This window comes from Ceratotherium simum, chromosome X (assembly GCF_057802395.1).
Source record: "Ceratotherium simum simum isolate JZ-2026a chromosome X, ASM5780239v1, whole genome shotgun sequence".
Classification (NCBI taxonomy): domain Eukaryota; kingdom Metazoa; phylum Chordata; class Mammalia; order Perissodactyla; family Rhinocerotidae; genus Ceratotherium; species Ceratotherium simum.
The window spans coordinates 35623413-35638124 of NC_141940.1; the positions used below are offsets into that span (position 1 = coordinate 35623413).

Genomic DNA, 14712 nt, shown 5'->3' on the forward strand with positions numbered 1-14712 from the left:
ATGTCAGAACTTAAATACCCCCCAAAGCAACATTAAGATAACATTAAATATAAATGTGGCCAAGCTTTCTATAGAAAGGGTGGATTTTTGAGGGGGTCTCCCTTATTCTTATTGGTGTTGCTTCAGATCCCAATAACTGCCCCCCAACTTTAGACACTGATGCTGATCTTTTCTTTTTCCTTTATATCTCTCATAGTAGACTTCACATTTTGATCCTTTTGATATGGACAAATAATCTTTCCCCCTTTCATAATGCAGATGAAACTGATGTATGTGTTTTTTAAGAGCATATTTTCCCTGCACATGCTTCTCATTATCCAAGAGGCCTGGACTCAATCAGTAAAGGAGCAGAGAAACCACATAATTGAAAGGAGAATGACGGTGGTGCATACTTGGAATATTTGTGGGAAGGGGATTGCTGACATCAGAAAATGTAGTGGCCTGAGTGTTAACAGCATTGAAGAGAAATAAGCTTTCTGTGTTTCTGTGTATTGAGAATTATTTTTAAGGGGATAAAAATATGGGCCAGGTTTGACATCCTTTTATGAAGTTGCCCTGGAAACTTTGATGATGGTTGTTATAGAATAGTTCAATTAAAACCTTCCCCATTAGGAAGCTAATTAGTACATCACTTACTCATTTTGGTTGTTTTCAAGGGTTATGGATTTGCATTGAATTAATGACTTTTTTTCCATGTGATAGCAAACTAAGATAAAAATCACAGATGGGGAAAATTATTTAGATTGCCTATTTTGAAGGAATCTAATTTCCTCTTTATTACATTTAGGTTTTCAGTTCAGATTTTTGTTTCACTCTGTTTATATACAGTGATCACATTTTAATTTAGTAGCTAGTTTTACTTTCTGGATCATGGGCTGTAAACCAAAGCTTATTAATTTCGGTTTCCTGTATGGATTGGAGAAATATGACAAATGACAATAAACCATTTTATTAAGGTAACATTTGGGTTTTTTTCTTCTACAATTAGTTTCTCTTTGCTGTGTGTGTGTGTGTGTGTGTGTGTGTGTGTGTGTGTGTCTGTTTGGGGGAGGCAAATTGTTTTTTTAAAGTAAACAATTTTTCAAGCTAAGAAAATTTTGATGACCTCCTTTACCCCCAAGAACGTTCTGTCTGCCTCAGGCTCTCAGTTAGACTTACATTAGGACAATGTGATGACTTTTCTGACCTGATATTTTTTGTGACTAGGCTAAGCAGTTCTCCCTTGGCAGCCTGAAGGAGAGTGGTTATGATGGGAAACGGAGTGCAGGATTCCTAGCACATTCTTTCTACTGAACGCCATCTTTTTTAGAGGAATGAATACTTGCTCCTGCGGTTTCAGGGCCATTTGCAATAGAATAAGTGCTCTGTAGCTAAATATGTAGTATGGGTCTACTGTGGTCCTCCTTTTTCCCATAACTAGTAGGGGACAGTCATTCTGTACATATATATTTCCTGATACTTTGTCCATGGCATATACCTGCACTAGTTTTAGAGAGTGGGAAAGTTGGCTGGGTTATATGATTTGTAGTTTACCTGATTTCACCCTAACCCTTCCTGGGAAGGCAGGGTCTAGACCTAGTTTTGCAATGGCAACTCAGTCAAGACAGGTTCCTGGGGCTTGCAAGTCAGTGGGAGGAGGAGGGGCTGCCTTTTGGGGAGTGACTCAGGCCCTTTGGTATGAAGATATGAAATGCTGGCTCCTGTCCATGCACCTGCTGGATGCCACACCTGCAGCCAGCACCTGAGCCCCACTCAGACACAGAAACCAGACTGAGGGAAGATGGGGCCCCCTTCAAAAGGGGTACAGCAAAACAGGGAGCTCCCAGTGATCTTAGTGGAACACCGCTGCGAGTTACATTTAGATGTTCCGGTGTTGGTATGCGGAAAAACGTCTGAGATGTTTTCTTCCAGGTGCAGCACACTCGCTTGCTTAAGATACTGCTGGAGCGCTGAGGGAGTTTACTTTCCTAATGAGTTTCTCTCGTGAACTGTTCTCTTAAAAACTGGAGAGTCAGTTCTGTAGAGATCTGTGTCTAGTAACCGAGCACAGGGCAGGAAGTCACAAGACCTGGGTTCTGATCCTGGCCCCACAGTGAAACCTTGATCAAATTAGCTAACGTTAGCTATTTGTTCTAAACTTGAGCTTCTCCAATTGTAAAATGGAATTAATCACATCTGCCTTTATTTCCTCACAGAGCTGCTGAGAAGGACAAATAAGATAACAGAAGTGAAAGATCTTTTGTCTCCTTAGAAGAAAGTCTGAGAAATTAAAGGTAATAGTATTATTGTTATTGCTATTCTGTGTCTTTCATTCCTTTGCTTTTTGTTGCCTCTAGCAAAGTCTTTGGGAAGTTGTTATTGACTCAGTATGCAATTATTAAGCATATTTTTTGTACCAATTAATGTTTTAGGTGCTGGGGAGGATACAGGGAAAAATCATGCACCCAGCCCATGCCTTCTAAGATCTCGCAGTCTAGTAACTTCCATTTCCTGCTCAACTTATTACAGTGATTTCTGCCTGGGTATTTAGAAGCTTAAAAGACAAGAATTAACTTCTTTTTTTCTCTCTGCATTGCCACTTGGGACTTCCGTCCCTAGAGCAGTATGTTGCAAGGTCTAGATTGAAGGTATATGAGGGGGAAAGCCATGAGGTAAATAAAAGAATTTCTCTCTCGCACCCACATTTGCAAAGTACCTGACCCTTGAATGATCTCTTTTTTCAGGGGTCCATCCTTAGTTTCATCCTTGGTTCTGTTCTGGTCCTACTCTATATGATGCAGGCCACTCTTTGACTGTAGCTGTTATCCGTTTGCTAATGACTCCTAAAGGTATATCTTAACCTATCTTTGACTCCTCCCTTTCCAACTTCCCCAACATCAAGTTGGTTATCAGATTCCATGTCTTCTACTCAGCTCATAGGTCTTTTCCTCTGGGAAGCTTTGTTCAGATGGCCCAGAGTTTTTTGCAGGGTCCTCTGTGTTGCCAGAGCTATCTGCTCATACCTCCGGTTTCTGGTTGGATTGTGCCCCCTCTGCTTGACTGGGAGCTCCTTGAGGACTGGGCTCTGTTTTATTTCTCTTTTCTATCCACTCTAGGGCCTATACTGTGCCTGGCTATAGTAAGTGCTCAATAAATGTTTGTGGAAAATATGGTGTGATAAGTGCTATAATAGAGAGGTGTACAAAGTCCAGTAGGAACACCGAGAAGAGTGAATTCATTTTCCATATTGAGCAGAGTTGGGTGCAGGGGGAAAAAGGAGAAGGATTAGGGAAAATCCTTCAAGGAGAAGGTGAAAAGTGGAACTGCCCTCTTCTGAGAGTTCTGACTAAGCAGCCCAGGAAAGAAATGCCTATCGTGTCTGCTCTTGCTAAGCCTGGGGCATCTCTGGCCTGTTGCCTCCCCTGCCTTACGACTAGATGACTTTTATGGTCGACTAGATGACTTTTATGATCGGCTCTGCAAATAACCCTCTGTCTATATAACACATTGACCATTTAAGACAGGTGCCACTTAGTCATATAATATTAAACAGGGCTGATCTTAAATGTGCCACCTTAACTATGGCTGAAAATAGAGGTGCACACACAGGCTCATTCGTCATGTATGCTTAGTTCTATACAGCGAAATACTCTTTAAAATATACTGAACATTGGTCTCTGAGAACTAACAAATTTAATTCTCAGAATGCAGCAGATTGGGTCACTGGAACTGAATGTCTTTGAGCTGACTGTCAGATCTTTCCAAGGGCAAAAATGAAACATGATATAAGCCATTACGGACCATGAACCTGTTCTCACCCACCTGATGCTTTTACTAATTAGCTTCTTGGCCGGGTGGCAATTTGGGGCAAGTGCATGCAAGCAGGATTCACAGGGGAGCCCACATTCCACTCTGCCATTTCGCAAGCCACTGGGATACTACACTGCTTCTCTTGGCTACTTTCCATCCTAAGAGTCCTGCTCTGCCCTGGTGGAAAAATGGGAGCAGGAGAACTTTTCATTAAATGAAGGAGAGATTTCATGGGGCTTTGGTGTTTTGCTATTTTTTTTTTTTTAGAGGGTTGTCTAAAAACATTCATGCTCCTTGACCCATTAATTTCACTTCTGAGATTCTATCATTAGGAAACAATCCAAAATATTGAAAAAGGCTAAATCACAAAGATCTTTTTGTGACATTATTTAGACTAGCACAAAATTGAAAGTAATTTAAGGGCTGGCCCCGTGGCTTGGTGGTTAAGTGAGCGCGCTCCGCTGCTGGCGACCCGAGTTCGGATCCCGGGCTCCCACCAGCACGCTGCTTCTCCAGCCATGCTGAGGCCGCGTCCCACATACAGCAACTAGAAGGATGTGCAGCTATGACACACAACTATCTACTGGGGCTTTGGGGGAAAAAATAAATAAATAAAATCTTTAAAAAAAAAAAAAAAAAAAAGAAAGTAATTTAAATGTCTTAATAATTGGAGGATGGGTAAGTGAATCTTGATACACTCATTTAATGGACTCTTACACAGCTATTGCAACGTTTGTTATAAAGTCTGTGCCACAAGATGGAGAAAGTGCTTTTGATAAAGTGAAATGTAGGATTCAAAATTATATGTACATTAATATTTCATTACTTTATAAAAACACAAATACACATAGAAAAACACTAAAGCAAATATTCTGTAATGCTAGCAATGTTTGAGTTGAGGTGCTGGGATTATGAGTGATTTTTTTCTCTTTATTATAAATATTTGCATGTTCTGCTTATATAACTTGTAAAATAAAAATAAAATTGGGTAGTATGCCATCAAAGATAGGAGATGGGTAAAGCAGGCAGCTTCTAGGTATATTCTTAAACTTTTCTCAGTTTATGTTCAATCTGATTTCATGGACTGCTTATACTGTCTCTGAGGCAAGAAGAAATGGGCTGTGATGGTGTGATCTATTCCTTGGAATGGGTGTGTGCGGAGGGAGATGAAGGGGTAGTGGCAACAGGATTCTCCTTGTTACCCAATGTTTCACTGCTCATGTATGCTTTAGGATTAATCACCTTTGCTGCTTATTAACATGTTCAAGTTAATTGCTTTAGAGTACAGAAAAGTACAACTGGGACCAAATTGACCACACTTTTGAGTTACCATCTCAGAAACAGATAACTGACATTAACTCTCAGTAAGATTTGGAAATGCCAAGGCTTTACTGTGGTTCTTAAAATAATTTTCCAACCTAATCTAGATAGGGGTAGAGATAGGAGCAAAGAAGTGGGGCCGACTCAAAGCTTTTTCTTAAGCTAGTGCTAGACCTAACTAAGTAAGAGCAAGTGCCAAGTTGGTATGATGTTCACAAGGCCTAGAACAGGGGCCTGGAAACATTGATCAGTGGAGGTTCATGTTACTCTCTGACCTACCTGCAAATCTTGGCCTAAAGAGAGATTTTGCGAGGTCCTTCTGCCATACTTCTAGCTAAACACATCCCTCTTATCTCCTTGAATTTTCCCTCCTGCCATTAACATTTTACTTGCAATGGAATTGGAAAATTGGTCGTAACGTTAAGCCAAGTTTATAGTCTCTTAAAACCAGAGTCAATTCAATTTAAGTATTTATTAGGCCTCTTCTATATACAAGCTAATATGCTAGATAATTATGGTAGTGGAACGGCTCTTGCCCTAGGTGTAATAAAACCTGCATTCTGGCCCTGGCTTTGACCCCTTTTAAGCTCTGGCATCTTCATCTACAGCAAGAGGGGGTTGGACTACTAGATGGCCTCCCAAGAGTCTTTCTAGTTCTGGCCTTTGCTGATCTTCATAAAATTGCTGCAGCCTTCTAGAAAAAGGCCACTTTGAAATAATAATATTAATAGTTAACTTTTATTGAGCCTTTACTGTGTGCCAGGCTCTGTGCTTAGCACTTTACATGGATCGCCTCCTCTAATATTTATAACAACGCTATGAGGTATAAACACCGTTATCTCTAGTTTGAAGATGATGAAATTGAGACTGGTGGAGGTCAAGACACATGTATGAGGTCAGTTAGTAAGCCATAGATCCAGGATTTGAACTTGGGCAGTGTGACTCTAGGCCCAGGCTCTTAACCATGTTGTTTATGCTGCCTGCCCATTACCCATTAAAAGTTTAGGGATAACCTGAAAAGGCACCATTGTTTCTTACCTCCCAAAGGAAGTGAATTAGTATCCTGGATTGCAAGACTGTTTGGAAAGGCGTTCTCTAGAACACTTCAGGCCACAATATGGACCAACCTGAGAGGCCATGAGAGAATTCAGTAGGCCATTTTACCTCTCTCTTTGTGTGGGAGGTGTGTGTGTGTGTGTGTGTGTGTGTGTGTGTTTTATGCACAAATACATGCACATAGATATAGGGAAATCTTTGAACTGGCTCCTTTCCATTTAGCTGGAAGTAAAATCATATGAAACAAGTTCACCAAGATTTAGCAGAGAAACAGGTTTCCTGGACTTAGATTCTTCATCCTGGTTGGTGGAGTGAGGGGTGGGGGCGAAGTAAGAGTAGGAGGTAGAAGGGATAGAAAGATCTTATAGGCATATTTCAAAATTTATTTGAAGGGTGGGAATTTGCTCTGCTCTGGCCACCTTGTAATGTTGATTTTCTGGGACTTGGCTTGGGAAACATCTGGGCTCTCACTAATGTGTTTTGGCTCAACCTCCCAGGTATACTGGGAGAGGCCAATGACTGCAAATGGAGTAAGAATTTAGCTTGGCCTTGCTGCCCTGTTGTTGTTACAGAAAAGTTGAATATGTAGATTCAAATTGCATTTTGAAAGAGAGAAGCACGGATATCCTTTCTTTTCCTATCAAATATCCTCAGGGACAGTCTGTTTGTCCAGGAGAAACAAGGTTATTTTATTGATTGAAGATGATGTCAGACCCCTGGCAGTGGCGTGATTAAAGCTGTGGGCAGAAGAAAGGTTGCAGAGTTCATACTATTTTAGTTCTTGTACATAAGACAAGGAATCTTTTCCTTTCCTTTCTCTAATAAATAAATGGAGTAGTGTTTTCCTCCTTATGTGACTCTTAACATGTAGATGAACATAAGTTCTTTGAGAAAAAAATCTGTAAACTGGAGAGGAATCAGCAAAGCTTTTTTCTTAGGCTGATTTCTTTTCCTCTTTTAAACAGAAACAAAAAAGGCCAGGGGGCGGGGTGTGGGGAGGGACAATCTGTGTCCGGTTGACATATGGTGATTTGGGTTTTGAAAAGGATATGGAAGAGAGGGGACAAAATTAAGGGAAAAGAGTAAGACTTTGGACAAGTAAAGTTTTCTTGGTGAGGAGCTGGGTGTCGGGAGCAAGCCAGTCAAACGGCATGAAGAATCTAAACAGTACTAGAAAAGAATTGTATGGTGGTTTCTAGCCAGGGGCTCAAGTTTAAAAGCCTTGGGCTGTTTTCTGAGTGTTTCAGTTAAAAAAGAAAAGGCAACTGTTTTGTTCAGAATTGGACAATAGAAGCACGGTGGTTATTTACCATAGCTCTGTTAACAGTCCAGCTTTGATTCCAATTAGAAGTTGTTCCTCTGCTTTCAAATTAGGGGAGACACCCGAAAATAATTACTTTGCAGATTGGAGATGATTTTGCTTTTGATTGTGATTATACTTTGGGCCAAAATAAGATGGAAAGACAAATTTCCGTGTTTGTTCACTCTATATCTGTTCACTTTATTTTTGGCAACATTGCAAGGAAATAATGTTAAATTAATCACTGTGCGGTTTTGTGGATTTTTTTTCAAACTTGGATGTTTTGGACATGCTCCCAAAATACAGAGACGCTTGTGTGCTTCCTTTGCATTGCCTTGCTCCTCAAATGGTGTTTCTGGTGCGGATTAAAGCCTTTCCTTTAAGTGATGTGAGTCATGGCTAGGCTGGGACAGAAAATAGGAATTTGGATCATGTGCATCTCACCTAAATACAAACTCCTCAGTTTTATAACTATTTTGGTTGGACCTGCAAGGCTTTTCAGGAGATCAAAGCAGTAATTAGAAATGAGGACTATCTCAAATCCATATCTGGTGAGCGTTTGCATCTAGTCTCTATGATATGAGTGTAGTAGTTTCCTTTTGCGGAGATACTGGGATAGTGGAAGTACTGAGAAAGCAAGTGGAGGCATCTTCTCCTCAGAGAAGAGTTGCTGCTATGTGTTGAGAAGGGCAGTCACCTTTGTTACTCCTGTAAGAATCGATGGACCGTCAATCAAGCTCTGTGAGGGCAGGAACTATATGTTGTGTGTTTTTTGTGTCCCTCATTGTGTCTAGCATGAGGCTGGCAGATGTCTGGAATAGCCAGTGTGCAATAAATACTTAATGACTTGGTTGAAAAGAAGTTTTGGGTTTTTTCTGCCCATCTGAGGCTGTGGCGGTTAAATTGAGAGCTTCACTGAGCATTCTTTTTTTGACTAAAAACCTACCTTCTGATGATTGCTTTCCTTTCTGGGATGTGAGGCAGTGAGCCTCACTCACCTGCCCTGCCACTGATAGCAGTTTAAAGGTTGTACCCTAAAGGTGACAGTGGTTATGGCTTTTGTCATCACCCACCATTCCGACTCAGGATAGAAGCAGTGGCTTTTGGGGGCTGTGAGGCTAGAACAGATCAATCTTTTCCAGTCTCAGACCTGAACATTTCCATCCCCTGGAGACTGGCCGACCTCCTGAACACAGCTTCTGGATAGTGAGGTTTCTTTTAGTCCTAGTGGAAATAGACTCTGCCACTCATATGAAAAAAGGCAAGCACATGGGAGGACAAGTCATTCCCTTGGAAGGACTGGTTTGGTTGACTGTTGGCCATTGGTGGCAAAATAGAAACGACGTTTTTATTTCTTCCTCCCTCCCCCTCCTGAACATTTCAGAGTGACCAGTGGTTGGACTCTTGGCGGCGCTTACCCTGAACCTGAGTGTTAGGGGAGAGGGAATCTGCCGTTGCGGTTTCTGGAGCTGCTCATAAGCAAGAATTCCCTATCCTGATCAAGGCTTTAAGCCTAAAAGAAAGCAGAAATAGGTATGGACCATCAGTGTGCGTGTGTGCCTGTGTGTGCCTGTGAGCCTGTGTGCGTGCGGGGTGGGGTGGGTATGGAATGGGAGGGGGTGGTATACTCTTCAGGGTCTGGGGCAGCTCAATGTCTGGATTTCCCTGTCTTGCAGGAGGGGCTTGTAAGTGCTTTTGTTTTAACCATACACACTCTCATTTCCATTTTTTGAGAGAGGAAATGTAGTTTGGTAGTCATCTTTCCAGTTTCAGGCACCAAAAGAGATTTATATGCTGTACTTGTCAGCCTATCAGAAAGTCCCAATCTGATAGTTTAAATACAAGAGTCCCAGAGGGTCACTGCAAGGGGGGGAAAGGGGACTAGAGGGCAGGTTGTTCAGCCCCTTCGTGTACATTTCTCCAAAGAATATGATGAATGGGATTTAAAAAGGGCCTGTGGAATGTTAACTGGGGGTCAAACTGCTCAATAGAACAATTGGAAACCGGGTAACAGTAATCATGCAAGAAGTGCGAAAGGAGAGAAGATGACCTTTCTCCATCTACCATATACATCTTCTAGGTCACCTCCCTGCAAGACTAAAGGAAAAGGGGTCATATTTCCAGAGAGATTGGAGACTATTTAATATCACAGAAATCAGGCCCTGGAGCAGGATTCCAGAGTTCTCATCTAGGAACCTGAGGCTGTTAGGTTGACCTTTATTGTGACTTTTTCTGTGACATCATGTCCATTCTCCAACACTACTTAAGATCCTTAGAGTGAAAGTTTCATTATTGAACATTAGTATTGAATTGTAGTACTTAACATGACAGACAGATTCTGGCCAAAGGTTTTATGACCCTCTAATGAGTTTGTGTGTACTACTCTGTGCAGAGAGAAAGAGAGAGAGAGAGGTCACCTACTATTTTTCAGGTGAGAAAATAGAAGACAAGAGAAGAAGAATCAATTGCTCAGTTCACTCTGTAAACCCACAGCATGATTAGAATTTGAATCTTGAGTTGTCTTACTACTGATGCCTGTTTCGCTCAACTCATATTACTTCCTTAAGAAGAATTAGTGGTGGTGGTGGTGGGGATGTGGTAATCATACCCTTTTCCAAAAGATGACCTTTTTATTTTTCAATTTCTAAAAGCTGTCAGAGGCACACTTCAAATGAAAAAGGGCTTCCCTTTTAAGCTCCTTTTACTCAAACAACAACAACAAAATCTCAATGACTGTTCCTGGATGGCTGAAAGAGAAACTGTCAATAGCAATTATCCCAAGCCCTTCTCTTATTAAGCCAAGGAGCATCCCAAATAGACAATACAAAAAGGATTTTTTTTTAAAAAAGATATGTTTCAGAGTTTTATGAGATCAGAGAAAAAGATTTGCATCAAGGAGGGGTCATTTCTATCTGGTGCAAGCCAGGCTCTCTTCACCTTTTATTGATTTCAGTTATTGTTTGGCACTTTGTAGCTCCCTTCACATGCTGAACTGCTTTACAGATCCTGTCTATGGGGTAACTTCTCCCCACTCTCCTGCCCCCACTGCCATGGCCATTAAGAGGTGGACTTTTCATTTAAATAGAATACAAAGAGATGAACTTTGTGAGTAAGGACCTAGGAAAATTACCCTCTGATCACTCTACTTGACTGCTCCAGGTTCCCCCAATCCTCTTAGGAGTTAAGTCAAGATTGAATACTTAACCCATACTAAAGGTGAAAGAGGAAACAGAGAGCTCTTATGCCTCTAAGTTCCTCATCACGTCAATGCTAGAGCCAGGAGTCACCAACAATTAACCTCTTAATTCTAGATTCAGTTCTCTACTTTGTTTCCCCAATGGAAACCTCACCCCCACATACCCATTTTCTTGCCCTTTAGAGGAATGATTTATCCATCAACTGGGTGTTAAGCTTCCTGTTTCCCCTTCCCAGGTCAAGGGCAGCCCAGGTGCCCAATTTCTCTCTCTCTTCACAAGGCACCACCAGCAATAGAGATGAGAAATTCTGAAGAACAGCCAAGTGGAGGAACCACGGTATTGCAGCGTCTGCTACAAGAGCAGCTTCGCTATGGCAATCCTAATGAGAATCGCAACCTGCTTGCCATACACCAGCAAGCCACAGGGAATGGCCCTCCTTTCCCCAGTGGCAGTGGAAACCCAGGCCCTCAGAATGATGTGTTGAGTCCCCAAGACCACCACCAACAGCTTGTGGCTCATGCTGCTCGACAAGAACCCCAGGGGCAGGAAATCCAGTCAGAAAACATCATCATGGAGAAGCAGCTTTCCCCTCGAATGCAGAATAACGAAGAACTCCCAACCTATGAAGAAGCCAAGGTCCAGTCCCAGTACTTTCGGGGCCAACAGCATGCCAGTGTTGGAGCTGCCTTCTATGTCACTGGAGTCACCAACCAGAAGATGAGGACTGAAGGACGCCCATCAGTTCAGCGGCTCAATCCTGGGAAGATGCACCAGGATGAAGGACTCAGAGACCTTAAGCAAGGACATGTCCGCTCCTTAAGTGAACGACTAATGCAGATGTCACTGGCCACCAGTGGAGTTAAGGCCCATCCACCTGTTACCAGCGCTCCCCTCTCCCCACCACAACCCAATGACCTCTACAAGAATCCCACCAGTTCCAGTGAATTCTACAAGGCCCAAGGGCCACCTCCCAGCCAGCATAGCCTGAAAGGCATGGAACACCGAGGCCCCCCACCAGAGTATCCTTTCAAGGGCATGCCACCCCAGTCTGTAGTGTGCAAGCCCCAAGAGCCAGGGCACTTCTATAGTGAGCATCGTCTGAACCAGCCAGGGAGAACAGAGGGGCAACTGATGAGGTATCAGCATCCCCCTGAGTATGGAGCAGCCAGGTAAGAGAGTTCCCTTTCTGTCATTTCCTGACCCCATCCCCAACCAGCTTCTGCTGTGTGTTGGGAATCTTAATAGAAGGGATGGCCAGCTGTTTGGTGTAACAAACTCTGCAATGCATGGCTGGCCCAGGCTTAGTCAATTTTCTGCCAACCTGAATTTCTAGCCTCTTCAGCCATAATTAGCGCTATATTAACATTCCCTTGACTTTAAAGGTTGAGCATGGCTTCAGCTGCCTAGTGGATGAACAAGCACAAGTCTTGATTTCAGCAGCTATTTGCTGTCCTGCCTCCTAGGATTATTGAAGGAAGGGTCACTGTTCCTCTTCTTGTGAGTTATTAAGCCCTTCCTTGAGGAGCAGAAGCAAATTATTTTGGACTTTAATCTGGAATATCCTATCACTTCCATTTATTCCCATCCACAAAACTCTCATCCCTTATTTTGGTGAACAAGTCTTTCTGCAGAATTACCATCATTCTTTTGGACGCTAAAAAACACCCCGATATTACTGTGGGGGAAACTATACATGTGCAGGTTCAGAATATTATTTGCCTTGTACTTCCTTGCAGTTCATGAAGTCTAGACTGCTTCATCTTTCTTCTTAGAGAGTTTCTTCTTAGAGAGTTAGTTGCCTGTCACGTTTTTAAACATCTAAGTTAAATTCATGTCATATCATATAGAAGTTTGGGTCAGATGCTAAAATACAGAAGGAAAATTATTGCGACTTCTGTACCACTTGCCATTAGTTCAGGAAGACTGTTTCGTATATTCAGTTATTCCTAAATATACTTCTGAATTATTCAGAAGCCCATTGTTCCATTGCTGTATCAACCAGACCTTATGATTCCATGATTTTGTTCATTGTTCCTGTTGTTACTATTGGGGCCATATCTCTGATCAGTAGTATTTCAGCATATGGGGAAGAGGAAAGGTTTTAATTATGGGCAACAATGATGGCAGCTATGTGTGATATTCCTGCCCTGTTACCATGGGTAATTATGGGTGGCCATGAGGTATGAAGTCCCTGGACCTAAGGTGGCCTTTTTCCATAGGTGGCCCCCAGACTAGGCCTGTAACCTCTTTGATGTCTAACTCTTTGCCTTCTGTCCCCTTCTCACTCATTTGGGAAAGAGCTTCTTGGCTTGAAGTTCACTGGTGACTCAGGGGAGAAGGCAGTCAGGGGGTGGAGTAGGGTGAAGGTAAGAGAATGCACCTGGTATTTCATTTTTTCCCCCTTCCAGGTCCTGTTTTTCAGCCAGAGGCAATTCACGTTGGGCTCCACCGCTAACTTTGCCAGTTTAGGATTTTTTTTTTTCCCTTAACCCAGGTTGGTTTCCTAACCTTTTTCAACCTCTTCTGTGCAGCTTTCAAAGGGCAGGAGCCTAAGTTCTGATAAGTGTCTTGGAACAGGAAATGGGGTAAGGGACAGGGCCCTTCCAGTTTAAATGAGAGCAAGAACCTGATTTCCATCTGCCCAATGAAACGGAAGACCCAGGGAGGGGCTGGTCTGTTGGACTGCTTAGCTTAGTGGAAACCCATCCAAGCCAGCAAAATGTCAATGAAGCCGGGGGTTTTTGTTTTGCTCTTCCCATCAGCATGGAAGAGTCTGTGGGACTCCCTCCCGTATGTGGATGGGCTGACGTCTGTTGCCTTGTGGGAGCGGAGTATGTTGGCCAGGGTGTGGAGCAGAATCCAAAGCCCCGCTCAGCACATGGCCCGCCTTCCCAGGAAAGCTATTTTCAGAACTCATTCACCAGTATTGTTTGTGATCTGAAATGACTCCCACAGTGTTTGAAGCTAGATGGAAAAGCCCTTTGATCTGCCTAAATAAATAATAAGGACTAAAGAGGGATTTTTTTTTCTTTTCATACTGATTAAACCGTCAGAGAAATTTAGCTGCATATATTTTACAGGAAGATATTTGTGTTTTCTCCTCCCTCCTACATTATCTGTGGATCTGTCTCCCTATCCCCCAAAGCACTAGTAATCTCCAAATGCTGATTACCCTCTCTTGAGCAGTATTTTAATATTCAGGTTTGTTCTTTTATTCTTTTTCTCTGTGGGAGAGGCATAGGGTGCTTGATATGCTGGATGAATAATCAAACCTAAAACAGGCCTAATCAGAAGATGCTCTGAGTGAAGTTTGGGTCTGCATTAGCCAAATTCTGGCAATAAAATTTTTGCAGGGCCTGGGGTGAGGGAGTGGCACCTATTGACAAATTACTGGCAAGGGGAGGTAGTTGAACTGCTTTCTAAAAGTGTACCGCTTTTAGGTGATGACACATTTTTCCTCCTTTATTTCCTTTAACCAACTAGCTAGACAGTTTGTGAGTACCTTTCCAAGTAACTGCTGCTAGTACCAAACAATTAGAAGACTAAATTCTTAGTTCTTAATCCACAAATTACAGATCAGGATGCAAAGCAAGGTCTTTGAACAAATTGTTCAAAAAACTTTTGTTTGCCTTTAGAGGTGCAGTGAAATGCTAGAGATTTGCTGTTAAAATGAACAAAATGTTATAAACAATCTTTTTATTACTTCATCTACCCTATGCCCTCCTCCCCACTTAAAAAATAAATATCCTGAATGCCCAGAACTCCAGATGGGAAACAAGGCCAAGTCATCTGAAGAATCAAAAATTTTCTGAATCTTTGTCTTTCTAAGTGCTGAGCCTTTTCTGCATCTGGGGTTTATACATTTATCAACTGCTTTTAAAAATTAAATCCTTTCTGTTTGTAAAGCAGCCACCTCCTTTCAATTGTTGAAATCGTGCCCAGATCTGAGGTTTCTTGAAATCCTTGTTTAGTAGAATCTAAGGGTGACCTAACTCTGTACTTCAGAGCAGAGCTGGTTGTGCAAGAGAAACAATCAGGAATTTGCAGCTC

At 42.2% G+C, this 14712-nt stretch overlaps 1 protein-coding gene across 8 annotated transcripts in view; it reads left to right on the plus strand.

Moving 5' to 3' along the window:
• Positions 1 to 14712, plus strand: part of AMOT (angiomotin) — a 223458-nt gene that overhangs the window by 170307 nt on the left and 38439 nt on the right. For 5 of the 8 annotated variants that reach the window (XM_087426681.1, XM_087426682.1, XM_087426685.1 and 2 more), the window contains 3 exons: positions 2196 to 2273; positions 8850 to 8998; positions 10898 to 11831. In XM_087426681.1, coding sequence (XP_087282807.1) covers positions 10960 to 11831 — 872 coding nt within the window. In that variant the 5' untranslated portion in view covers positions 2196 to 2273; positions 8850 to 8998; positions 10898 to 10959. Of the gene's footprint in view, positions 1 to 1726; positions 1912 to 2195; positions 2274 to 8849; positions 8999 to 10897; positions 11832 to 14712 lie in introns of those variants that run through there. The other 3 variants (XM_087426686.1, XM_004440505.3, XM_087426688.1) reach the window with 3 other exon arrangements.